The sequence below is a fragment of the Phragmites australis genome, chromosome 9, assembly GCF_958298935.1.
Source record: "Phragmites australis chromosome 9, lpPhrAust1.1, whole genome shotgun sequence".
NCBI classification, from domain to species: domain Eukaryota; kingdom Viridiplantae; phylum Streptophyta; class Magnoliopsida; order Poales; family Poaceae; genus Phragmites; species Phragmites australis.
Window position 1 is genome coordinate 18,764,784 of NC_084929.1, and position 26,583 is coordinate 18,791,366.

Genomic DNA, 26,583 nt, shown 5'->3' on the forward strand with positions numbered 1-26,583 from the left:
ATGGCTTCGTGGAATACTTCTATGGCATCTGAGGATGATTATGAGGTAGGAAAGAAATGATTCTGGGTTTCTTTATCTATCTGGTGCTGCATTTTCCAATTTTATGTTGACTTCAACTTAGTTTAGATACAGGTGTAGAGTTAGATCTTATTTACCAGTTGCTAGATGCATAGATAACATCCTTAACTACTGCTCCCTCCAGTCATAAATACTTTACATTTTGGTTAAGATCCAATCAAACTTGTGAAATTTTGACTACCAATAACTTTTAAGATATTTAGTTTGAAAACATGAAAATTATATGTATAGATTTGTATTGAAAAATACTTTCAAAATCTCATAATTTTATTGGATTTTACAAATATATTATAAAGGTACACATTAGTGACTGTGTCATATCCAAAATGTCAAGTATTTTTTACCGGAGGGAGTATAATGTTCAATGGGTAGGTCACTTAGATATAATTTGGTTATCTTCTAATTGTTGGGTGAGTTCATATTAAACTGCCACTTGGGTAGATTTGTTGATGGATGACACTTCAACTAGTACAATATTCAAAGGGTGTTTCTGTTACAAAGTTCGAAGCTTCTAATCACCTTTCATTTAGCATTTTTTTGGCTTAGATTAAGTTGATTGAGCACAATTGTCAACTCTTTTTGGTTGAGTATGCAATGCAAACTTCGTAAAGGGTGTAGAGGTATAGAGTTTACATCATAGTGCCGTAAAATTATTTCGACTTACTAATGAATAGCTCAGTATGTAGAATCGAAATAGCTATTGTAAAAATAATAAGGTAAGTGAAGAAATATATGACACGAGAATAACAGGGTGACTAGATGATGCAATCTCATCCATAGGGGAACATTGTATTGCTATTTCTTTTTAAAAAAATCACTTATCCATATATCTGAATTTACTGGAAATTGTGCTTGATATATGCTGTTGTGTTGAATTATGTGTTGCAGGCTGAACAGAAGAAGCAAGCTACTGCAGATGTTCTTTTCCATTATTCACAGTTTGTTATGGTGTGCACTGGTGAGGGTGTTCGCCCAACTGATCTCAGGTTGCACCTTACGAAGATATATTTGTTATCTTGAGTTTGACTTTTGTGATTCTTCCATATTGTGCATTTATCACACATTTTTTAATTCCTCAAGCAAATAATTGTATTATTCTTGTTAGAGTTTCCTTCTTTGTTTTCATTTCCATGATGTTCTCTAGATACTAAGGTCGAGGATGTTTCAACCCACACAATGAGAAAGGGTAAACAGTAACAATGCTTGGCTAATTAAAGTGAAGTTCCAAAAGCTTCCTAAAGTTAATAGATATCAATGCCTTTATGTACTTTATTAACTTAATACCTTCTGCTTTGTTTTATAATCAAACTTGCACCTCCTATTTTTTTTTCTCAGTAACGAGACCTATAATTTGTATAATATACAAGAATTAGACAAATGAATAAAAACTTTCTGCTGTGGCTTGGAATTGTATTTGGTTCTCCCATTGTTCCCACCAGTTCAGCACTTCCCTTCGCTCCTAAGAAATGGCAACTGATGGATATAACCAATAGTAATGCACAAAAATCAGCAGGTTGTTCTAGTTGAGAGCTCAAAAACTCCATATTAGTAATATTGATTTCTTATCTTGTACTCTCATGCACTCTATATATTGTTTCTAATGAACTCCTACTAAATACAAGTTACTATTTTTAATATAATATCACAGCTAGATTTAGGTTTTTCTTTTAGAACGCCGCAACACGTCCCGGATTATATTAGTCCAGTCCACCCTGCCGTCGGCTTCCTTCTCCTGGCCGGCTCCCTCTTCCCCACTGCCGTCAGGAGCTCTCTCTGGTCCGAGCCTCCGACCGTCCAGCCGCCACCGGCTTCCACATGCCAGGCCGCCTCCAGCGTCGCAACTCCTCCTTCGCCCGTCCTGCCGCTGCTCTGATCGGACCGCCGCCGAATCCGACCAGGCGGCAGCCCACTCTCCTCGCGCGTCACTGGATCCGACCGGGCGGCAGCCCACTCTCTTGCGTGCGCGTCTGCCGCGGTCCGTCGTGCCCACATTCCCAGCCGCTGGCTCCCGTACGCGGCTGCTGCTTCGGCACCGCTCGAATCCGGCTGGGCCTCGCCCTTCTTCGCCCGGCGGAAAAGAGCCGCACCGTTGCGGTCATGGACACCTGACGTGCTTCCCTACCGGATTCGTCTTGCCTCCCCGCTGGATTCGGCAATCATGTCCCCTGCTGCCGAGAAATTTCGGTATTTGCCACCCAATTCGCGTGCCTCTCTAAAATTACTATCTAATTCGCGTGCCTTTAAAAATATAATACCGGGTACGCGAATTTCTTCAGAATACAACATCCGCACCAACATCTTTGGCGCGGAGGTGCCCATTTCTCAATTTCATTTTTTCTCTCCACCAGGCCAGACCATTATGCCCCTGTGTATTGTTCACTACCCGCACCAATAGAATTGGCGCGGACCTACTATGCTGGTGTGAGGAGCGATGCTGGCGAGGCTTAAACTATGGATTTTACGAGCTTTATGTGTTCTATGGAATTTATGAGTCTATATGTGTTCGAAAAATTTGAAAGCAACTTCTTATTGAGGAATGTGAACTGCTATGTTCTGCCCTGCTATATAGAAATTTTAGTGAATTTGTCGTCCAGGAATGTAGTGGGTCAGCGCCAAAGAAATTAGCGCGGAGGTTTAGCAGTCCAGCGCAAGCAATACAGAGAGTATGGGGAGGCTGGCTGGTCGTCACTTCCGCGCCAAATACTTTGGCGCGTAAAGTACATTTCGCCACGCCATAGTATTTGGCGCTGAACATCTGCATCTCCACGCCAATTTCTTTCCTAAATTCCTGGCAATGCCAGTTTGCTTTCACAGCAACTTCACAGGCAACTTCACAGGCTCATACAGATTCATCGAGTTTCATAGTCTCCTCGGCAATTAGGATTACAATACCATACAGATCTATAGTTTTGTCTGACTAATTTGAATTACAGTAGCCTTTCACATCATTCACTTATTTCCTTTCCTTGGAGTGATCTTCTTTGCGGCTTTCTTTCTCGGGGATCTTCTTGGTGTGGCCATTTCCTGACTTGTCCCTTCTCCATCATCCTTGTTCAATGCCAACTGCCTGATTAAATACAGAATATGTAAACTTTCATATAGGATCAACAAAAGCAACAACAAATTATCGTTTTCTTACCGCCTTGTGATAGGTCCTAGATTAGCATTACTTATTCATTTGTTGCCATCTTCTACCTTTTGGATGTGCTAGTTTCTCCTAGTGGTCTCCCATTCTTGGCACGACTCTTCCTGCATATGGAAAGAAATGAAATTGTAGTGCATAATGCAAATGGAAAGCAAACATATTAGGATATGATTTTACCTTTTCTTTTTTGTACCATTGTTCAGGAACTTTGAAGATGTCTGCCTATGGCCTTTGCCTCCACAACTCTTACACAGGACTTGCCACTTGCCTTTGGTTCTAGGCTTGCCTTTCTCTAAGCATCCAAGTATCATATTCTTCCTTTGTCTCCCCACTGCTCTCTTTGCCATAGGTGGCAACAACTTGAAGCCAAGGTCCACTTTGGGCCACTGGAACTTATCTATTAGAGGTTGAATTACACCTGCATATGCTAGCCTAAAATGGTACACAGAATAGTAAGGATGAAGATACTCGGCCATCTGGTGATTTCTAATTGTTGTTGTGACTGCCAATGCATGTGGGCATGGTTTCCCAGACACTTGTCACTCCCTGCAAGAGCATGTGTGGTTACTAAGATTCACCACATGCCTAAGTATCTCATGTTCATTAGTGATTTCAGTCACCTCTGCTACATCCCTACCACCTTCAGTCACCCTCAGGTGGTTGCAGCTCCTAGTCATTGCATTGAGTTGACGAACTACAATAGGGAGCATAGTACCTTGAAGCATGTCACCTATCTTCCTCCTCTTTGCATAGAGTTGCATAAACTTGGACCTTAAACTGTCTACAAGCTCAGTAATTGGGAGATCCTTAAAGTCCTTCACCCAGTTGTTCCATACCTCTGCCAGATTGTTGGTGATGAAGTCACACTTTATCTCTTCTAAGAATCTGCTCCTCATCCAAAGTAAATTGTGATTCTTTTTCAACCATGGTTCAACTTCTGGATTTGCCTCAAAAATCTTGTTCATATAGTGCTCAAACCTGTCTGCCTGGAAAGTCCTAGCTGCAGGATACATGTTCCCAAACACTGGGCCATGAAACCTCTTTACAAAATTCTGCATCAAGTGCCAAAAACATTCTCTGTGCTCTGCCCAAGGGAACACATTCTTCACAGCATTCTCTAGGCCCTTGCAAGCATCAGAGCTTGTTGCTAAGTATGGTGGATTCCCTATTGCTTCTTGCAGCTGCTGCATAAACCAAGTCCAATTTTCAGTGGTCTCAGAATCAAAAAACTCCAAATGCAACTAGGTACATTCAATTGTGTCCATCTAAAGTTGTAGCTGAAGCTAGATTCCCATTCCACCTTCCATTAAGTTTTGTGGCATCTATGCTCAAGTATGGTCTACAACCATTTAGGAGACCATCAATGCTTGGTTTGAAGCAACAGAAGAATCTGTGGAAATAAACCTCATCACAATCAACCTTTACATCTATCTCTACAACACTTCCAGGCATTTTCTCCTCAACCTCTGCCTTGAATCTGTACAAGTATCCAAAGCTTTCTTCCCATGACCCAAAAATCTGATCAATAGCCTTTTGCCTACTAGCCCACACTGTAGAATATCCCAGTGTGACATTGTACTTGTCCTCTAACTCTTCTTGCAGTTTTTTTTGCACCCATATTTGGATCCTTCTTTAGAAAGGGGATTGCCTTCTCTGCCACCCAATGAAATGTTGTTGTCTTGGTCTTCACTCTGCCAGTTGATGCACATGTGTGCTCAAAATTGTTCATTGTAACCTGCCACAATAGGAGAAGTTAGTTAGTACAATTGGTTACTAACATAAATTTGATAGGTTACACCAATATGCAAAGTTAAAAGTTAGTACCCTCAATTTTTGTTTCCATTCCTGTGCTCTTATCAAATCCACTCGCCACTGCCTCTTGGCTATTGCCCCACTTCACCCGTGATGCAAAATCCTTTTGCAAACTCTCTAATGAGCAGCATCGATAGTCCACAACCCACTCATCATATTTGCGCGACACCAGCTCACAAGTTCCATCATCCAACTTAGCACAATAATCACCAAACAAAACACAGAGGCTAAAAGCGGCATCGGGATCTATCCTACCGAATACGAAAAAGAAAACAAGACAAAAAATCATTTACCTTCCTACCTAAATCATCCGTGTTCCCACCTGTTTCTTCCCTAACCTGAGCTACAAGGATGGAGATTAGGGCTTACTCGGGAGGAACCTCGCTGGGAATAATGGAAGCCACCGAGATCCACCCTTGCTCAAGCAACCGAGACTTCCCTTGGACAGCCCTCAAGAACCCTAGCTCAAACTACAGAAAGAGGTCGGGGGTTTTTGTTTTGAGTGGTTGGATGGTTGGGGATTGACATATTTATCCCAAACACATAGAGGTTCCGCGCCAAGCAGTTTGGCGCGGGAGGGTCCGCGCCAACTCCATTAGCGCGGGTAGTGAACAGTACACAGGGGCATAATGGTCCGGCCCGGTGGAGAGAAAAAACGAAATTGAGAAATGGGCACCTCCGCGCCAAAGGTGTTGGCGCGGATGTCGCATGCTGAAGAAATTCGCGTGCCCGGTGTTATATTCTGAAAGACACGCGAATTGGATGGCAATTCCAGAGAAGCATGCGAATTCGATGGCAAATACTGAAATTTCTTTGTGCTGCCCTATCCCCATCCGAGACATCTCGCTCAAGCTCCAGGATGAGGAGCGTGAGTGCCGCATGGACTTCATCTCAGAGAAGTCAACGCTCGAGGTCGATGAGATCCGCATTGGCAAGGAGACCATGGAGATGCTCGCTGCACTTGGTATGGCCGACATCCTCTGGTGTCGAGCGTCAGGCCGAGGTCACCTCCACTCCCAGATCTGACCGCTGCACTGCTGCTTGCCTGCTTCCACATCCTTAACGTCCTCCTCCTGGACGTCTCCACCTCCCGAGCCCAAGACTATTGGCGACGTCTCCACCTTCACGCTCTTGGGCTGATTGTGCTGTTCTGCTGCTTGTTTTGCTAGAGTTTTTTTTATTTTTATATTTTTTGATTAAAAATTTAAATAAATAGATTCCCCACAGGAGAATTTGTAAAACTAGACGTCTGCAGCCCTTTCAGGGGGCTGCAGCCCTCTGAGAGGGCGGTTAGAGGCCCTAACCGCCCCCTGAGAGGGCGGCAGGCCTAACCGCCCCCTCAGAGGGCGGCAAGGGGGGCTAACCACCCTCTCAGGGGGCAGTTAGGCCTAGAGAGGGCGGTTAGCCCCCTTACCGCCCTCTGAGGGGGCGGTTAGGACCTCTTTTTCCCCCTAAAAATGTAATTTTTTGTGTAATTCAAGAAATAAAAAGGAAGGGCTTTAAGGAAATTAAGAATTTAAATTTGGAGTAGGTTATGTAATAGTCAGAGAATAAAAAATCAGTAATTAGCAGTCGGAGCATTTTACGTGAGTATGGGGTGCGAACGAGGACAAACATAGTATTAAACATAGGGTGAAAATATTACAATACACTGTTACCGCGACGACATGATGAGGAAACAAAGGTGGCATGTACGGTTCGCACTAAGACCTACTTATTAGTGTGCCGATCCTAATCATAACATACCTTAGGGAGGGAAAGTACGTCGAGTTACATTAAATACTCTCTACTGAGTGCATCTAGGATACTTTCCCTTTCAGAGGGCATCGGGACCTACCGCCTTAGCACGGCGGGCTCTCTCCCGCTTCCTTTCCCTCTCAGCCTCCCGAGCCTGAGCCACGGTACGATCGTGCGCCACCTTCCTCATGCGCTCTTCTTCCTCCCGCTTGAGGCGAAATTCCTCTTGCTGTTGCTCGTACTCCCAACGTGCGTACGCTTCCCTTCTCCACCTCATGTTCATGTCGACTCACTGCTTCTGTGCATCATTTTGCTCATTGTCGAGCCATTGAATAAAATCACAGAGCGGTGGAGGGGACTGAACAAATGGAACAAGATGAGCGGTTAGTAAAAGAGGGTACGAAATCGGAAGAGATGAGGCGAATATCTATTATCGTACCGGTCGATAACCAGTTGTTGCATGTTGAGGCTTGTCATACTCGTAGTTGGCACACATGAAGAAGCGCAGCCTATAGGTGTATGAGATGTCCTGCGACTCACGGAGCTTACAAAGGTCACCACAGAAGCACATTGGTGGTTCAAGACCTTTAGGTATGGTAGTCCCCCAATGTTTCTTTGGTTGGCTTGATGGAGCTGAGGAAGACATTGCACTTGAGAGATATGAGAAATGAGTGATGCTTAAACGTAAGGAGGTTCGACTATTTATAGTTGGGGGAGGCAGGAGCATTGGATTCGCTCTTGAAGAAAGGAGTGAGGGCAGGGGCGTAGCTGGTGCCAGGAGCATCGGATTCCATCTTGAAGAATGGGAAAGTTGTGTCATTGATCATGGTCAGAGATTCCACATTTATTTGTACCCGTGTTGTCATTTATTGTTTGGAAAAAGCTGGCTAGTGTTGTCACGTCTTGTTTAAAGCCTGCACAAGGAGGCATGTTTTGTCAAGTCATGGTTAAAGTGCAGTAGTGTGGTCACTTCTTCATTAAACGTGTCTGAATACGAAATGCAGTTACGACATGCTAAGTCGACCATATAAAGTTAACGTGTCTGAATACATAGGAGTACATCACGAAGCGAATATGCATATGTAAGTTACATAAAATGTAAAATTCTACTGCTGCCTCCCTCGTTGTCGTCGCCCGTGCGCCCCATCGTGGTCCCGATGCCGCTGTTTAACCCTCACGTGACCCCTGGAGTAGGCGAGGGGGTCGGTTGGACCGACGTGTCTGGTAGGCCTAGTAGGGAGCACCGGTGTCGAGGCCTCGGCCTGCGTGGGCTGTGTCCAAAGGGGAGCACTGGGTACCTGGGACCGTTGGAGGACGTCGTAGTCAGGTGTGCCCTCAAAGAAGTCACGGACGAGGTCGTATGCGACGTCCGGGCCAGCCTCATCCTCCTGACTAGGGTAGGAGGACTGTGAAGGCTCCGCAGGTGTCCATGTGTACTGGCTGGAGGGGCCTACGAACAAATAATTACGTTAGATACGAACAATATGGTATTGGAAATAGTAGTAAAAATTGTATAATTGTACCTGCGTGGTATGACGGTGCAGCAGAAGAAGGCCACGCTGTCGTGCCGTAGTATGGCTCGAACGTTGCGGGCGGGGTCGGGCGTGGGGCCGTCGAAGACGGACCGACCTCGTCACCGAAGTAACCTGAGCACAATATTAACTTAATTTGATGAAAGTATTAAAAACTAGGATGAAGGGTGCCGCTAGTACCTCAGGAGGACGCACAGGGCTCAATCTACAAGGCTGCGTCGAGACTTGTGCAGGTGGATCTAATGAAAGTTTAATAATCAATGCAGTAGTAAGTAAATAATATTGTTCAATATTATTCAAAAATAAAATTCGTACCAAGTTGCTCCGAGCCTCCATGACGTGGTAAAAGGGATCGTGTGGGTGCCGACACGGATGAACGACGGTGCATGTCTGACCGCCGAGATGACTCGGCGTGGACACCACTGGACCTGGGAGGCGCCCTTGCTACATCTGTGGTAGATGGGCAGGAGGTTAGCTTTAAGGCACGCGCTGTCTTGTCGAAAACCCGCTTGATGAAGCTCGCAACATCCGACGCACTTAGGTGGTGCCCTTGCCGGAGGCGGTCCATGGCACCAGCTGCAACCCTATGTACATCATAAATGATATCTGCCTACGGATACGAACAGAAGTAAACAATTACAGTATACGGTTTTGTTCATTGAGTATGGACTACTGACTTCAAAAAACAACTTACTGCTAATGCAGCATCCTCGTCCCAATGCATCAGGTATGCCTCCGTTGTCGACGCGATGTGGGGCCGGATACCCTCTGGGGTGTAGGTGACACATGTGCGTGTACGTGGAACATACCACCGTAAGTACTCGTTGAAGTTCCGCTCGGTGTGGGGACGAGCCTCCTCCACGACATCCTGTAGCGCTTGGGCCCATGTTGCCACGTAAGGGGCCAAGTTCTCTACCCAGAGGTTGCCAGCTGGCTGGCCTTTCCGTGTGTACCTGCATTTGAACCATGGTAAATGTAAGTCACAGTAAAACGAAGGTTACGAAAACTGTAATTTTGCATATGTACCTGTGGACTTGCACGGGGACGGTACAGATGTGGACGAGAGGGAATGTCTGGTGATGGCCAAACTGCCGCATGACGTGGTGCGGTGAGTACTCTTCGACGTAGATGTCGAAGACAAGCGGTGCCTTCGTGAGCCAGTACTCCTCGTCGCGGGTACACAACGGTGACAAACCCAATCCTGCACGCCCTTGCACGGCCAAGATGTTGTATGGCTCCTATACCACATCGTCCGGATGTAGCCTGTCGAACTGGGTACAAAAATGCTCGTAAGCACTGCGAGGATGCTCGTGTGCCCAGTGTGGCTGCGTGATAAAAATCGTTACAATCGTTAGAGGAAAAAAGAACACGAAGCAAAGTGTTAATGTAAAATACGTACCCGACGACGGCACCACATCGAGGCCATAGTAGGCGCGTCCTCGTCCGGCTCACCGTACCATTCCTCTGGGTACGGGGAGCGGTCCACCACCAGTCTGCCTATGGCGAAATGCTCGTATGACCACAGTTGCAGAAGAATTGGACACCCGGCGAAAGTGGCTAGTGGCTCTTTTTTCGTGCACACATCGCAGAGCACCCGATATGTCGCAGCAAGGACAGCGGATGCCCAACTGAACTGTGGTACCTCCTCCGCATCAGCATCCGCTATCAACCGGGCGTACGGCACAAGCGTCCTGGCAACCAGGTGACCTTGGCCACTAGTGAACATAACCCACCTAAACAACCAAAGCAGAAAGGCCTCCAAATGCTTGGAGACCGCGTATGCGTTGGCATAGGGGTGTATGTACGCCGACTGCAAATATGACTAGTGTCAAAAACGAGCATTACTACATACTATAATAGTATTTGATAGGTTGTATTGTACTGTACCTGAAACTATAGGATCCACTTCTTCGTTGGCCCTCGTGCATCGGACAAGAACTCAGGCACGTAGGGGGGTGCGTCCGCCTTCCGCTCCATCGGGCCAAAGCGGTGATGCATGTCGTTGATCCAGTCAGCCTGCATATCGATGACCCCAACCGCAGCTCCCGCGCAAGGAAAGCCTAAGAGGTAGGCTACGTCCTGCAAGGTCGGGGTCATCTCGCCGCACGGGAGATGGAACGTATGTGTCTCTGACCTCCATCGGTCGACCAGTGCTGCTATTAGCGACCGATCAAAGTAGAAACGACGGACCACTGCCTCGGGGTTCTCCGTCGATCGGGCCTCGACCAACCGGCAAAGCGGTAGGAGTCCGGCCGTTGCCAACCTATAAGTGTTGCAGTATATCAATAATATGGAACTACATCAGTGATATGACAATTTTGTATGAAATTATCGAAGTACATGTGCTTCCATCGCTCGTCTATCGTGAGCAGCTCTCCAGGGCCCCGTGGTCGAAACACTCCTAGCTTCGTTTGGTGCTCGGCGGATAAGAAGCTGCCTCACTTGGTCCTACTACTGCTTCCGCAGAGTTCACCATATTTTGATCTTTCAGGTACGCCTCAGCTAACAAAACAAGCGGCAGGCCACGTTCACAACATATATCTATATACTGCCTCCAAGTTGATGTGGCTTCAATGGGAACAAGCTCACCAAAGTATCCATGACTAGCATGGCTGAGGACAGCTTTCAACTTCAACTCATGTTGCTGCGGATCCAGTTGGAAAAACCGCATGAGCTATTTGCACACACCCACAATGATCCTCTCATTAGCTTTACTAAGACCCTTCATGACATGACGAAATCCAGACAGATCTACACCGTTATGACCGTACCTAATTTCATCATCACCATAATATATCTGAAAAATTAATTAATCTGCCATCCCTGGAAACACCCGCAAATATAACCAATGTTAAGACAATAAACTATATTTCTAATTATTGGATAAAATTATTTCTAAATGCTATCCTAGGTTCGCAAATTATCATATACTGCTACCTCCTACGTCCACATGTACAACCCCAATATAGTAAAAATAATATACTAAAAATAAAATTCTACATTGCACTGCTATCGTACAATTTTCTAAATAAATTTGTACAATTTTATAAACCCTAGGTCATAAATGTCTAAAACCTATGTCATATACTACTGATGCACTAATTAACAACAACAAAAAGGAAAAAAAGACTTACCCAAAATTATTCTTCAAATCCGCGGCTCAAATGCAGCAGGGCTTCGCTAACCTCTCTTCCTCCCCTCTCCTCTCCTCTCTTCTCCTCCCTCTTCTCAACTTTTTCTTTTTTCGGATTATAATAAAATTTTGGCCTATTTTTCGATCTTTTTATAGGAGAGGGCGGGTGGGCGGGCAGCGAAGCGCGGCGGGCGGGGAGGCCCCTTACGGCCCCTGAGAGGGCGGTAAGAACCCCTACCCCCCTCAGGGGGCGGTAAGGGAGCCGGCTCGGGCGGGCACGCCGTACCTGTCCTCTGAGGGAGAGGTTAGGTCTGCCGCCCTCTCAGGAGGCGGTTAGGGCCTCTAACTGTCCTCTCAGAGGGCTACAGACGTCTAATTTTGTAAATTCTCCTGCGGAGAATCTATTTATTTAAATTTTTAATAAAAAATATATAAAAACTCGTTTTGCTGCATGGAGTCGCGTGTGAGCTTGCTTCTCTTGTTGGCTGGGCTTATAGGCCAAGGTCTGGTAGGCTGCTTTTTGGTTGACATCGGGTTGTCGATCTGCTGCTGCATACTACTAGATTTTGCTTTAATTGCAGCTGCTGATGTGCTAGGTTGTGATACGGTGCTATGAGTCCTTTTGGGTGCTTTTTGCGTTTAGATTTAGCCACTGCCTCCTACATCTTAGTTTCGTATTATAGTTTTTTAATGCCGCTGCATTCACATCCAAATCTATTTTCTCTTTGAGTTTATCTATATCATATGAGTTCACATATTTTTTCATCAATTAATCGATTTCTTTTATGGTTAGCTAAATTTTATCTTTGTTTAGCTAGTCATTTTTCGTCGTTATTGATGCAATTAAGCCATCTAAGATCTTTCTGTAACTTTAGTGATAAATTTATTTTTTGTCTCGCTACTCATCATCTTGGTCTATGACATTCTTATGTTATCTTGATCTTTCCGTAGCTCTAGTGATAACTATATCTGTTGTCTTGCTACTTATCGTCGCTTTATTACTATTCTTGATAAAGACACTATTTTGTTATTATCATCGTGACTACTATGCTTCGCTACATTTTTCCGCTTAATTCGACAGGATTACAAGACTCCACTCTAGAATAGCTTTGAACAGACAGTTTTTTGATGTATTAGTCTAATTTTTTTTACTTAGTGTCACCTCTTTCAAATGCAACACTATTGCATACGTCTTGCATTTAAGGAGGTGTTAGGAATATAGAGTTCTTATCTATTATATATAGGTTAGATTACTAGAGTCGTTATCCTGTACTTTTATGCACTCTATATATTGCTCCTAATAAGTTCCTATTGAATACAAGTTACTATTTCTAACACTCCCATATGCAGACTGTTCTATTATTGTTTTCTCGTTATTTTTTTAGTTGAATCTTGTTGGTTTAATCGCTAGTCTACCTAATTTGTTTGGGACAAAGGTTTTATTGTTGTTGTTGTATGTGCAGTAAGGAATCAATACCCAATACTAAAGAGAGAAATCAAGATACAGATTTCGCTTTTGCTTCTACTGCTGTAGCACGTGGTTCTTACAGGCTTAGCTTGTCCACACTGCACTGCTTGTATGTTAGCGACTACCTTCTCTGGTCTCGAGCAGGCGGTTTCTCTGTGCAGACTGCTCTGATCTGGGCACATCTGCTACTCCGAGCAGCACCCTATACTTGAGTGCTGTGTGTCAAGGACATACCACCTCGAGCCACCATGCAACAAAAGTGAAAAGTTTAACAATTGCAGATCGCCTCGATTAGGACAGATATCGAGCCTGGGAGGAAAAAACGAATCGGTATGGCTTTGAGGAGGTTTATTGAAAAATACACAGGTCACTCCCTGCTAATCGCCGTATTGGGAGTTCACCTAATTGGTCATTGCCTGGCTGGCCTCCTAATGATATAAGACCTACTTAAACATTTTTAGTGACCTAAACATGCGTTGTAGAAGTTCGATGACCTACTTGAACCTATGCAGCAAGTTTGGTGTCCCTTCGTTCAATTAATTTGTTTTTCTTTTCATCAGATCCTTGCCCAATTCAGTTTCTTCTATACAGCATGCCTCTACGTGCTTTGAATCCTTTGTATCATGTCACTAGCTTTTATGTTGTTCCACTATTACCAAATCGTTTGCCTCTTGTAAGATTCCTTGCTATTATGGCTTAAGTTTTGGTGGTGAAGGTTATAGTCACAGTGGCCGAGCTCCTGGACCACAATGGCTGGGTGGCACTGTGGCTGAGGTGAGATGCGCGGGCAACGCAAGAGGAAGAGGAAGAGATGGCTTAAGTTTTGGTAGCTTGTTGTTGCTTGCCTTTGATGTATGACGCCTAGCCCTTTAAGCAGGAGCTTGGTAACTAAAGTAATCTAATCTGAAATCAAATCATAACAAATAGGTGGGATAGCCCAACAACTAGATAAACCTCCTAATTCCTTCAAAAACTAGATACCTCCTAACTAAATTTAGATGGCGCCAGTATGGCAGCTGAGCCGGGCGCGCCAAGAAGTAACATAATCGGTGCGTAGTTGCTGCTTGAGCTCGCCTTGTTTGGTAGTGAAGCCCCACCATGGCACTTGCACTCTTGTCAATCGATTATTTTGCTTCTTGCTTGTAAACCTGAGATAGAATTAACTGATTTACTTGTTGTTCTAACTTTTTTGAAACTCAAGTTCAGATTTACACTTAGGGTTATAACTGTCCAGCAGAGACCTCATTGTAGACTAGATTGTGAGGTTTATGTTTTGAGTGCCCTTTGGCTAGAAATACAATCTCCATTTTGTTGCAAGGTGATTCAATTCAAAAGGTTCTGAAATGATTACTGTGTTCGCGCTATACAATGCAAAAGAGGCTTATGCTTTAGAACATACTAGTGGCACCCTTTTTGGATGTTTAGCAATTTAAACTTCTATGGAATTCCTAGGGAGGGATTACTCTAGGGCTCCGTTTGGATCTCTAAATTGCCTTTGATGAATTGAATTAAGCTCCAATGCAAATCCTCCAATGCAAATCCATGGGGGAATTGCATTTCTATCCAATGCCAATTATTTGTGTTTGGTTGCCAAAGAAATCATAGAATGGAAATCAGATCACTAGCAAATTCCAAATCATGTTTGGTTGTGAAAGAAGTGAAATTGGCTGGCTTCACACACCAACAAACCCCCACTCCGTTGCCCTCATCCCGCCATACCAACGCCGTCGGCCATGGAGCTCGCCGGCCATAGATCCTGCGACGGCCATGGACCCTGTGATGGCCATGGAGCTCCGCAACCATGGATCCTGCAACATCTTCTCCACGTCAACAGTGGAGCCTACATGCCATGCAGGTCAGAGCAGTGACCCCCTCGATGGTGACCATGAAACTCAACGGCGGCGATCATGGATCTGGCCTTCATGGAGTTCAGTGACAGAGAAGATGAGGCGGGGAGCCGTCGGCCACGAGGAAGAAGAGGTGGCCATGGTCAACAGTAGCATGGGGAGATGCCTTAGTTGGATCAGGTCGTAGCGATGGCAGAACGGCAGCGGGATCTCGTCACCAGCGAGGGAGACGCCAGAGGACGGGTAGGGTCGCCGGTGAGGTTGCCGTCGGAGCCCAACTCGAAGAAGGTACCGATGAGTCACTATCTAGGCCTCGCTACTCGCTTCGATTCAGATCAATTCAACCCCCCCCCCCCCCGGCAACAAGTCCAAATCGTGAGGCTCCTATCCTAGTTGATGTCCAATTCCACTGATATCGACTTCCAATTCCAATTCCGATTCTAGAGGACATCCAAACAGCTGAATTGACAAAACCCAATTCCAATTCCTCATTTCCTGGTTCAATTCCGAGAACCAAACAATACCTAGGAATTTTTAGGATTTAGTTCAAGTTTGTACTAAATCCTAGGGATTTAGTTTGGATCCCAAAACACCCCTTCCAAATGGGCCCTAAGTGGGAGGACTATAAAATAAAAGTGGTGGGGGTACTCTTGTTAAATTTGTGTGTCTTGGTGTTCAAGCCTAGGTGATACAGAAGTTACTCAAACTTTCTAGGGCATAATGTCGGGTGCATGCCTTTATGGATCACCACATCAGTGACTGTATGGTTCAGTTCTTAAATTGCGAATAGTTTGGGTATTCCAAATGATGCGGGTTTCAGTGAGTACAATGGCTGTATAGGGCACAATCAGACACTCAACAGTTAGTGACATTGTGCTTCCCAACTGCTATTCTTTTTCTTCGATGCAGTATTGTTCATGGTGCTTGCTATGGTCGAGAAGGCTTGTATGGTTCTGACTCAGATAGTTTATTCTCTCTTTTCTTCAGGAAGTTTCAGGAATGCCCACTTCTCTAAAGGAGCCACGACAGGATGCTGCCACACCGGATTTTAGTGGTGAGCCGTCCTCGTCTGGAACAATGAAAGGAGACAAGAACGAAATCTCTTAAGCTTCCTCAATCATTCGGCTCTGGTCTCCTGGTCTTCCTTATGCAGTGAGAAGATTGTAACGTTCAGATGATGAGACCTACTTGTATCATAGGAATTTAATGTAATAGCATGGTTGCCTAGAATTTCTTTTTATGACAATGCAGAAGGGACATGGTTCATCGCCAAGAGCTCAAGTCTGCTGTTCTGCTGCTTTATCTTCTTTCGTGACAGTATTTGTCCAAGTCTGGTTAAGACTTGCGGAGAGCTGAAAACTGCTGTGAATGATGCTTCATCAATCCTTTGCCTTCATTTGTTTTTATTCTTGACTATGTCATCAGCAGTTACAACTAACATTCACATAATCTGAAGGCACATTTAATCTGTAAGGAGTGGAGAATAGATGTAAGTTTATTTTGCAAGGCTATTGATGCAAAACAAATTGAACACAGCGGATAATCTTGCCAAGAAGAGCTGGCCACACGATAACTCCTGTGTTCTTTCGTGACCAAGAATCAGGGACAACTCATATATGCCTAAATTGTCTTTGCAAAAGAAGTCTGGGTGCAAGCTGCAGTCTGGAACGAGGCGTGTCTGCTTGTTCTTTAGCTGTTGTAGTGGCTAATCATTTTCTAGACCTTGATCTCTGTTGTCTTCGGAGTGCGGATGTAATTTTTTGCTTGATGCATCGTGGTTGGTTCAGCTCCTGACCCGTGTTGTAGCTGATTGGGTGGCTCCTTGTTGAACAATCTCCCTTCTTTAATGAATGAATGGCAGAGCTCCTCCCCTAGTTTTCACGGAAAATTTCACATAATTCTGAAGAAGGGGAAAAAAACGATGACTCCCTAGGTGACTGATTTTGCAGAGCCAGCTACGTCACGTCCCTAATGCTCTGGTTTCTACGATGTTCATCGATTTCTCAGTGGTTACACAGTGCTGGAGACTGGTTTTCTCAATCAGGAACCATTTTCCTCCTTTTAGATCACTGCTCCAAAGACTAGGATAAGAGGTGCCGCGAGGCTCATGTAAGTAGATTGTCTCCAAGTTCAGATGCCCGTCCTATCTGTAGTCTGGACATGCCACTGCAGGCTGGCACCATGCATGTCAGTCCCATGGTTTTATTCTGGACTGATGCCTGAGTCTCTGCAGGCCCGATCAGTCCTTGGGGTAGTGAGGCTCCCCAGGCTGAGAATGCAAAAGCCGGCCATGCATGTCAGGTTTGAGTTCTTCTTTCTGATGCTCAAATGTCGCCTTGCATTCATCAACCCCAGGCGATTCCATTCCATCCGTTCATCACAGAACCAATGGATTACGCATCCCACGTAACGTACGGCATCACCAGCCAGCGACTTCACAAAGCAGAGATCCGAAGCTGCAGGCCTTCAAGTCATTCTCCACGTCCCGGCGTTGTCAGCGTCGTCAGTAATAGCGGGGGCTGGCGATTGATGAACACTGCTTGTGCTTGGATCCGCTGTCTTGTCGGAAAGGAAAACCATCTATGTTGTCACAGTTGAACAAATACAAAACCCAAGCATTTCCATAACCATCACTCAGTATGCTATATAGCGCCAACAGTGGACAAACTTTCCTTGAACTGAACATCCTAAGAAAAGCAGGAATCCTCTATCCTTCATTTTCCGTGCTATCTTGCACACAGTTTCACTTGGATTGAAGCATGACCAAGGACAGCTCGTGATCTGAAAAACAAAATTGAACAACAGTAAACAGAAAACTGTTGCATCTATCTGTATCTCCAATGCAAAGATTTCATGCTACTCCTGTTATGTGTTTTGTATCTCATATGTGCACTTTATATTCCTTTTATCTTCCTAGAGAGTGTTGGACGATAGCTTAGCTTGCAAAGGAAACAAGAATTTTAATCAGAAACTCAGAAGAGACAAGACATGACGCTGGCAATACTCCCCAAATAACTGCAGAGGTGCAGGCGCAGGTTGCAAATGATGATTGGAGTTCAGCACAATATTTGTTGACATCACTGCTGATATGCTAGTATTACCTGAGCTTCTGAAGAACCATCTGACATAGTCATACACCAATGGCCTCTCGGGTGTTGGCGTAGCCGCCTCAAGATCCCACCTCCTGGACCACGAGTCAATGCTGCTGTGGCCACTTGACCGCAGGGTCTCAATGCTGATGCGCCTTGAGGATACTGGCAACGCCGATGCAGTGGAACAGCTGCTGGAGCACCCACTCCTGCTGCTAGAGAGCGTGGCCAAAGAAGATCTCAGCCACCTGCGACCGACAGCCTCTGACACCTCCTTGCCAGGCAGAACTGGCACCGAGTCATTGCCAAGGCGGCCGCTCGAGCCCAGGCTCTAGCTTCCAGTGGTGCACCGTGAGGACACCGGCACTGCCACTGCAGTGGCACCGTTGCTGGAGCATCCCCTCCAGCTGCCAGAAAGTCTGTCCAAGGAAGAGCGAAACCACCCACGAGATCCTCCCACAGCCTCTGACACCTCCTCACCAGGCGGGACCGGCACTAGCATCAGAGCCTCAATGTCATACTCATATGAGCAGAATTTGGTCTTGTCAGGGCTGGGGGTAGTGATAGGCGTATGGCAGGATGGACAGCATGAGGGTGTGGTGCAGCGAAGCCAGGTGACAGTACATGATTGATGGAACACATGCGAGCACACCGGGAGGGCGAGGAGCACATCAGTAGGTAGAAACTCTATGTCGCAGATGATGCAGACTGTGCTCCTCCCAGGCTTCATCGGCCCTGCAGGTAGCCAGAGCAACTCCAAGATCACCCACTCCACCTCTGGTAGAGGCGGGACTGATGGCTCCAGCATCTCCATCATCATCACAGCCCAGGCAGACGAGGATGCTACCAACTCTGTCCCCTTCACTGGCCCTTCTGCAGAATGTGCAGCAGGGGCTCTACCAGCATCCTCTGGAGCCGAAGACGCCACGACCATTTCGAGCAAGGACATGGCAGCCCTGTCCCTAGGCGAAGCACCAACAGCTGCTGATGCAGCAGACTGCATCCCAGATTCTGCTGACACTGCATCCCAGATTCTGCTGACGACGAGACCGAAGCCATTGGGGAGAAGCTGCGGCGAGAATAGAATGATGAGCAGGACAGGTGGCGACGGCGGTAACCTCGGCGAAGGACCACGATGCAAGATGTCACGATGACTGTAGCAATGATGATGATGACAATAATGGCGAGGCTTGAGCCGATGGACAAAGACGGCGGGTCTGATGGCGATAGGCTCGGAACAGATGCTGAGGCTGAGGCTGATCCTATAAGCACCAGCGAAGACGGAGGTGGGAGAAGGGGACCTGGAAGCATATCTGCAGAAGCGCAGCAACACCAATTAATTAGACCCAAATGTTGCGCTAATTCGGCAAAATTGCCTAAATGGAGATCATGCAAACAAAATAATCCAACAAGTACTGGAAGGTAAAGTGTGAGACTCTGTGAGCATAATCAAAGGGTCAATTTTTTTAGTGACAAATCATCAATTTATTCAGAGTGTGTGACCAAACATGTTCGTGGACGCATGAGCATAACAGAAAAGTCAAACAAATTCAGCAACCAAAATTCCCCGCACAGATCAAAATTTCTAGTTCTGAAAACATGCCCCGAAAAATAAAATCCGTGTTGGTAGCGAATTGGATCGCATGATTGCATCCTGTTCCTACCTCCATGCACGATAAAATCGAACCAATTCAAAATTGCTCAAGTGCTGCAAGCCGAGTGGAGGAACCACGGTTCGAAGCTGCTAAGCAGAGGAGACACGGTAACTACCTAATGCATCAGCGGCGGCGAGGATGAGGAGGCGGAGATGGCGGGGGATGCAGCGGTGGTGGTGGAGGCTCCTCGCGAGCGCCCTAGAGAAGTAGGAGACAACAAGCTACGGCTAGGGTTTCGCGGCGACGAGAGCGAGGGTGGAGGAGGCATCAGTAACCTACACCCTTATAAGTATAGAATCTGCATCAAAACACTAACCTGCTACACCAACAAACTTATCCTTCACACCTAAATCTCTAGCTCGGGCAACTTTTTGTCACCTATGCAACTGTCAGCCCTAGTTGCACACAAGTAGGAACACATTGTAGAAGTGTAGAGCAACCTTTACCTCTGCCCAATGCCTAGGTGGAATGGCACAGATGCTGCCAGCAAGCAGCTACCACGGCTCGACAGCCCAAGGTCAAACAAATATATGTACTAGGGGGGTCGCCTGCTGCTCCATCTCCAGATCTCCTGGACCAAACCACCTTGCTCAACTGCATCAAGTGTTGGAAGTTACATCAAGGGGGATGCACTACAGCACCTAACCAAATGTGAAATATCATTGGGGAACACCTACCTCTCACCTCCATCTGCTCAAGCAATTCAACTGGCCGCCACAAACACTTCTGGCAGCGGCAAACAGGTAGATGATCAGATGAGATAATGGTATGGTTTCCTTGGGCTGCTCCACACTCCACCACAGCCCAGTTGGAAAAACTTCTTCTTTTTTTTGTTCTGTACCTGCCTGACAGAACAATTAAGAATATCAGCTTTGCCCAGTAACAGATCTTGGTTCTTCAATGGACAAGATAGTAGGTTCAAATATGCCTAGGTCCAAAAAACCACATCCGATGGGAGAACCATCAAACAGTTGAGTTGTCCCTGGTGTAACTCGATAGAGGACAGATTGATCAGACATCTGACTCACTTTCCATTAAGGATACATTTGCACCTATTTGGATTCAGTGTTTCCCAAGATGCGAAAGTGTAATAGTAAGGGCCTGGTGTAACTCGATAGAGGACAGATTGATCAGACATCTGACTCACTTTCCATTAAGGATACATTTGCACCTATTTGGATTCAGTGTTTCCCAAGATGCGAAAGTGTAATAGTAAGGGCCTGTTCAGTTCGTAGCTGCGGTTGTGGCAAGTTTCCTTTCCTGGTGCCATGTCCCATGCGTCAGTCACTGCAAAAAGTGTGGCAAGATTCCTCGTTGCTTGCCAAAATGTCGCGCCAAATTTCAGGCTTGTTTGATTCATGTCCTAAGGTTGCCAACGTGTGCCACAATATTTTGCCAAACCTGCCTGTTGGGGATCATCCCCTGCCGTCCCCGCACCAAAGGGCAACTGCGAAGTTAGTTGGAGTTGGAGTCGCTGCGAGGCAACCGCCGTGTCGGCAATCTTCCACGACCGGTCCGGCGAAGGCGAAGACTGGTCTGCCCCGACTGCCGGGCGAAGCTCCAGTCCATGTTCCAGGCCTTCGTCTGGAGGCGGCGAAGGCAGGACCAGGCCTTTGCCTGGAGGTGGCGAAGACGGGACCAGTCCTTCGCCTGGTGGTGGCGAAGACAGGATCAGGGCTTCGCTCGGAGACAGTGAAGGCAGCTCTTCAAAAGGCTGGGCGGAGAGGGCTTCGACACCCTTCGGTTGAGAAATAGCTGGATAGTGGGCCCAACTGTCATAGGTACTGTTGTGGTTATGGGACCATGCTTAATTGTACCATATTGCCCCCGAATATTCCGAGGATGTAGCAGGTTAGGGGGTAATACGTGTAAACCGGGCCTGTGATCGCCGGGTACGGGCTATAAATAGAGCCACAGTGTAAACATGAACATGACTCCAAGACTGTTCATCTTCCAGTACACGTCATATAAAGAGCCTTCGCCAGTTCTACCCCCGAAGGCCCATCTTGTCGGGGACTTCGATCCCAACACTGCCCAAGGTTAGGCGATCAAAATGAGCGACACAATTTGGCAAGCAAGGAGGAATGTTGCCACACTTTTCTGAGTCTCTGACACGTGGGACCGTGGCAGCAGGAAAGGAATCTTGCCACAACTGTGGCTGCAAACCAAACGGCTGCCTAAGTTGGTTAAACCTGCCTAACCTTAGGCGTGGCAAAGTGTGGCAACCTATGGCTATGAACCAAGCATGCCCTTCACCTAACCTTGGGCAAGTTTGGCAAAATATTGTGGCAAACATTCCACGGCATGTAGGTCCTGTTTGGATTGCAACCTATGATTGCCACGCCTAAGCTTATGCAGCCTCAGGTTTGTTAGGCAGTGTTTGGTTGCTGCCACCATTCCAGTTTGCCTAACTTCTTAGCCTTCTAGCCTACTTGTCATAGATACAATATTTTGCCTAAGTTTGCCTAAGGTTAGTTAGTCAATTTTCTTGCCACAAAAGTGTGTAATGTACTAATGTTTACAGGTCAACTCTTTGAAGTTAACTTCAGTGCCAAATCATCATTATGCAATTGAAAGCATGCAGGTATAGTACTCCAGAAATGATCCAGAAAATGATTGCATCAGTGAAAGTTTTTAATCTATAAGAAGGATCAAACTCAAGTTGTAAGGATATAAGTAATATTTGAGAAATGAAGAAAACACCATGATCCTCAACTTAATCTTGAAAGATGGTTCTGCAACATAAAGAGATTATAGAAAAAGGATTACCAAGCTGCTCTTGTTGGCTTCAACCATTTTCCTTTCAATTGGTTCCACCCAACCTATTCGGCGACTTTGGTCCAGAGTCCAGCCTTTTTTCTCTTGCTATTCCAGCTCCCAAACCACTACTCTCCTCACCATTGCTGATCCCCAAGTATTGCCACCACCATGAACCAGTGAACCTCGCCGAAACCGCCGCAGGTAAGATGTTCAACTACATGTTCAATACTTCGACATAATTCTGTTCATTCTAAAGAAGAAGGGCATAATTCTTGGTTGTTCTCAGTTTGCTTACCAATGCCCACAGGCCACAACAACAAGCTCTTGTTGTCTGAGGTATGCAGCTAATCATCCTTTGAAACCACACTTAAACAATGCAACCGCATGTTCCACCAGAAATGGAATGGAGGAGGCACTCAATGATACTTTGTTTACCATTCAGATAGCAAAACTCTAACTGGCCAAGAATCACATGGCATTCCTGGAGTGAGAAAATGCATGGAATTAATTTTTTATAGGAAAAAACATCAGTGCTAGCAGACCAAAATGCTCAACGAAAATTATGTTATTTTAAAAAAAGTGACGCGGAAACTTACCATGTTGGAAGAGTATAAGACTCCATTAGAAACTTCAGTCCGATACAGGTCTTAGCTCATCTTTTGTTTTACTAGAGAGGTTCTGTAAGGTGTTCAAGCTTCTTTCAATTCGTTCCTCTATACATGCGAGTCTCCTCTCAAGTTTTAACACACTGATATGCATGATACGAACATCAACTTCCGCAAGCTTTGCAAAAGAACGTAGCAACATGTAATAATCAGCATGTGCAACATAAACAAAACCACCAGTTAGTCTCCTCCTCCTATAACGAAGATAGCCATCTGATTTCCTTGGTTTCCTTGGTGGCATATAATGAAATCCATGATCTTGCATCTCTGACTTAATCATTTGTATTGCATCACGCCCTGAAGATGCAGAAACACAACTTGCTTCAACAAAAGTTCCATCTCGGTATCGCTTGTTCACTCCATTTGTAATTGTCATTTCTTCAATACCTTGAGACTGGGATTTAACTTGCTCTTTTGGATTCTCATCCTGCAACGCAACAAAGTTTTGCAAGACAAGTAGAATGATGCTATCAATATAACCTAATTGGCTCAGCCATAAAATCAACATGAAGACCCCACCCACAAACAAAATTTCAAGGTCGAACTCAATCTGTGCTTCAAGCGCAGGAAACTTTCTGTGAATAGCAATCCCCCACCCCCTCCCAACCATGCTGGGGAAAGAAACAAAATTTCTCACTTTCTTTTCTGTTTCTTCAAACATGGAGATTGAATTTGAATTTTACATGTTTAGTGATAGAATACCATGACTACTGCACATTATTTAGAAAATTTCATGATAGCAAGTTTGGCATGATAGAGCCTAGTTCATGTGCTGCACTGCGTATTAAGTCATTAATACAGCTTAGATAGCCAAATAACTGATCTTGAAAGAGGAAGCTTAAATAAGATAACGGCAATTATGTTGGATATCTCAATGATGCATATACTTTAAGCAGTAATCCATAATGGACACAGTCTTCAAGTACATACTATAATATTTTACCCACCTCATGCAAAAGGGAATTAGGTTTTGAAAACATTGTCAAGTGAAGTGCAATACCTCTCTGCCTTTGTACATATCCCAAAAGATCTCTGTTAGATGCTCCTCTTCAGATGAAAATGTAATCCCAGTAAAAATAACTTCCTTGCAGTATTTGAGATAAGAATGGAGGTCACTCGAGTAGTCTGTGAAATTAGAAAACTCCAAGTCAATGTCCTTCCATTAAGTACTCCCATCAGTCAAGAATATGTACAATCAATCCATTATAACTTGATCAAAGATATCGATGCAAAACTAGATTGGAACATAAAAATGATGCGATTGTCATAACAATCTTTTCACATCACACTCTCGTAATTGTTCTCTCAATTAAATGACAATAAATTCTCATGGTTAACATAGCATCTTATACTGTTATGAATTTGCAAAGTTCAAATGTCATCTTTTTGTAACTGGTGAAAATTATAGAAAAATCTAACAATCCCGATTTCAATGCTAAAGCGAAGTTACTCAACACCATCTATATTAAAGAAAAGGACAAAAGCAAAGTTCTATCTTAATCGAAGCATGCTCCATAGTGGTCCAATGTTCTCCACCAGTTTACTTTGTTTGTGTAACGAAACACCAGTAGATGCTAATTGTACTACATTAAGGCATTACAAGAGGAGTAATATCCATGCAGCAGAAGATACTTGTGCATTCTTCATGAAGTTTCAAACACAGAATGATGCACAGGACCCACATGTGCTGAAGTTTTGGTTTTACTCAACATTTACAGATCTCTTTACTTGCAAGGACAGAGAGCAAGAATAAGATCCATGAAATGTGAAATATATTTATTGCACAGGCATAAACGGCCATTTGTACTTTAATTTTTTAGCAAACTGAATTTAAACAACCTATAGTCAGCATAAGCATGACAAAAACTGGCACATGTGCACTAGATGATAAAGATAAACGTGGACACAAGGCAATGACCATCCAAATTTACCATGCTCAACATTGATTTTATCATAGGAAGCTGCAACAGCGCACAACAATTCTCTCATGCCAAACTCTTCACTGTTACTGCCATCAGGCTTCATGAAAGGTGCTGACTTTGTGTCAGGATCATATCCATCAGCGTTTCTTCCTCCCTCACAGATCTTCTGCAAAGGAACATAACTTCAGTTCATTTACATTATCATAAATCCTAGATGAGTTATGGAAAGGGGCCCTATGTGACAAACTCACCTCCCATATCCCTTGACCATTGATTTTATACAGAATTCGTAGAGCCACTATTAGTATAGCCATTACACAAACCCGTGTAGGGATTCTAGCAGGATTACTGGACAACCATAGCTCTGCAGGCATTGCCCACTCATAGATTTGGCATGCATGGGGAAGGATTCTATCTATCGGTAATGACGTATCCATCAAGCAGCGTTGAGCAATTGCATAGAAGTTAACTGAAGGAAGCCTCAAGCCTACTCTTTGTGCTATGGATCCAGCTGCCACTTCCAGTTGCCATGCTCCAATAACTCGCACTGGCCTGAACAGCTGCCTCGCATCCAAAGGGCAGTCTTGCACTTGCAGAGAGCTCCCAAGGATCCTGTCTACTTCGGTAAATGCCGCCACATAAGGGATCTTCCCCTCCATTGCCCACCTGTAAATGTCACTCGGTAGGATGGCTTCACGGGCAATATGACAGGCCAAGAAACAAACTGCAAGTGTTGAGTAAACGGGCAGCATCATCCTCAATGAGCGCAGAAAGGCAAACTCAACCCTGTGCCTGTCTTTTCGTCGGGGCAAGATATCATCCTCCCATTCATACTTCACATCGTCAGATTTCTTGTCATCTGCACACCAAGAGATAGATTTATGTAGAGTTTGTTCTGTTCTTTCGAAGTCAATAACTCAACAGGGGAGTAAGCTGTTCACCTCCACCACCAAAACGCATATATCTCTCTGCGGTCTCGTGGTCCGCGAGCACCTGGCGTGCCCACATTCCGTCGAACACCTTGGAGGCGGCCACCCACCGCACCCAGACGGTGCCAGCGACGCCGCACACGAGCGCGCCCACCCGGTGCCGCTCCACCAGCACCTCCAGCTGCCTCTGCAGGATCACCTGCATCCCCCGCACATAGCGCCACCGGACCCGCGCCGCCAGGTCCTCGGGCTCGCTCCACGCTCCGGCGGGCGCGAAGTCCCGGGGTTCGCTTGGCTCGGAGAAGTCGTCGAAGGCGGGTGCAGCGGCGGGGGCGGGGGTGGCGACGGCGTGAGGAATCGGGTAGGGCGCGGGGGTGCGGAGTTTAGGGGTGGGGGTAGGCTGGGTGGCGACGCGGCGGACGGAGATGTTGCCGGTGGCGGGGAAGTCGTTGGGGTCGGCGGCGGTGGCCTGGGTAGAGGTGTGGATGGCGGAGCACTGGCGGCAGGAGAAGAAGCCGTCCTCGGCGTCGTCGGGCTCATAGCTGCAGCCGGCGCCGCAGTACTCGCAGACCAGGTGGATGCCGCCGCCGCCGCCGCCATTGTGATCGGGGGAGCCGCCGCCGGGATTGTAGTCCATGGCTCACCGGCTCGGTCCCTCAGTGCCGGTGGTGTACGACTCCTCTAGCCTTCGGCTCGTGCAAGAGATGCGATTGCGCGAGCGCAAGCGGAGCGCCGCCGAGGGAGGCCAAGTTGGGCGGCGCGAGAGACGCGAGGGAGAGAGGCGGGGGTGGTCGGTCTCGGTCGGGCTGGG

The 26,583-nt window shown here is 46.0% G+C and overlaps 1 protein-coding gene and 1 pseudogene across 8 annotated transcripts; one reads left to right on the forward strand and one right to left on the reverse strand.

The window, feature by feature from the left end:
• Positions 1–15,859, forward strand: LOC133928045 (uncharacterized; annotated as a pseudogene).
• Positions 15,202–26,583, reverse strand: LOC133928722 (TATA box-binding protein-associated factor RNA polymerase I subunit B). 8 transcript variants are annotated; one of them, XM_062375176.1, is made up of 10 exons: positions 25,785–26,583; positions 25,095–25,702; positions 24,853–25,009; positions 23,922–24,046; positions 22,853–23,348; positions 22,552–22,737; positions 22,266–22,470; positions 20,174–20,341; positions 19,943–20,090; positions 15,204–19,154 (listed from the first exon to the last, which is right to left on the reverse strand). In XM_062375176.1, exons 1-5 carry the CDS (start codon positions 26,407–26,409, stop codon positions 22,887–22,889), a joined length of 1,977 nt encoding a protein of 658 aa, XP_062231160.1. In that variant the 5' UTR covers positions 26,410–26,583; the 3' UTR covers positions 15,204–19,154; positions 19,943–20,090; positions 20,174–20,341; positions 22,266–22,470; positions 22,552–22,737; positions 22,853–22,886. The 8 variants fall into 8 exon arrangements, with proteins under 8 accessions (XP_062231167.1, XP_062231164.1, XP_062231163.1 ...); XM_062375177.1 differs by having other exon boundaries at positions 15,205–17,533; positions 17,854–19,154; positions 22,266–22,737; XM_062375183.1 differs by having other exon boundaries at positions 15,202–19,154; positions 22,266–22,737; positions 24,853–25,006.

What these genes read in the sequence shown, in the direction of transcription:
- LOC133928722 (XM_062375180.1), bottom strand. Translation starts at nt 26,409, where the DNA reads ATGGACTACAATCCCGGCGGCGGCTCCCCCGATCACAATGGCGGCGGC. An exon ending in TATGCGTTTTGGTGGTGGAG is followed by an intron (nt 25,703 to 25,784) that starts GTGAACAGCTTA and finishes CTTGGTGTGCAG; the next exon opens with ATGACAAGAAATCTGACGAT. An exon ending in ATGGTCAAGGGATATGGGAG is followed by an intron (nt 25,010 to 25,094) that starts GTGAGTTTGTCA and finishes GTTCCTTTGCAG; the next exon opens with AAGATCTGTGAGGGAGGAAG.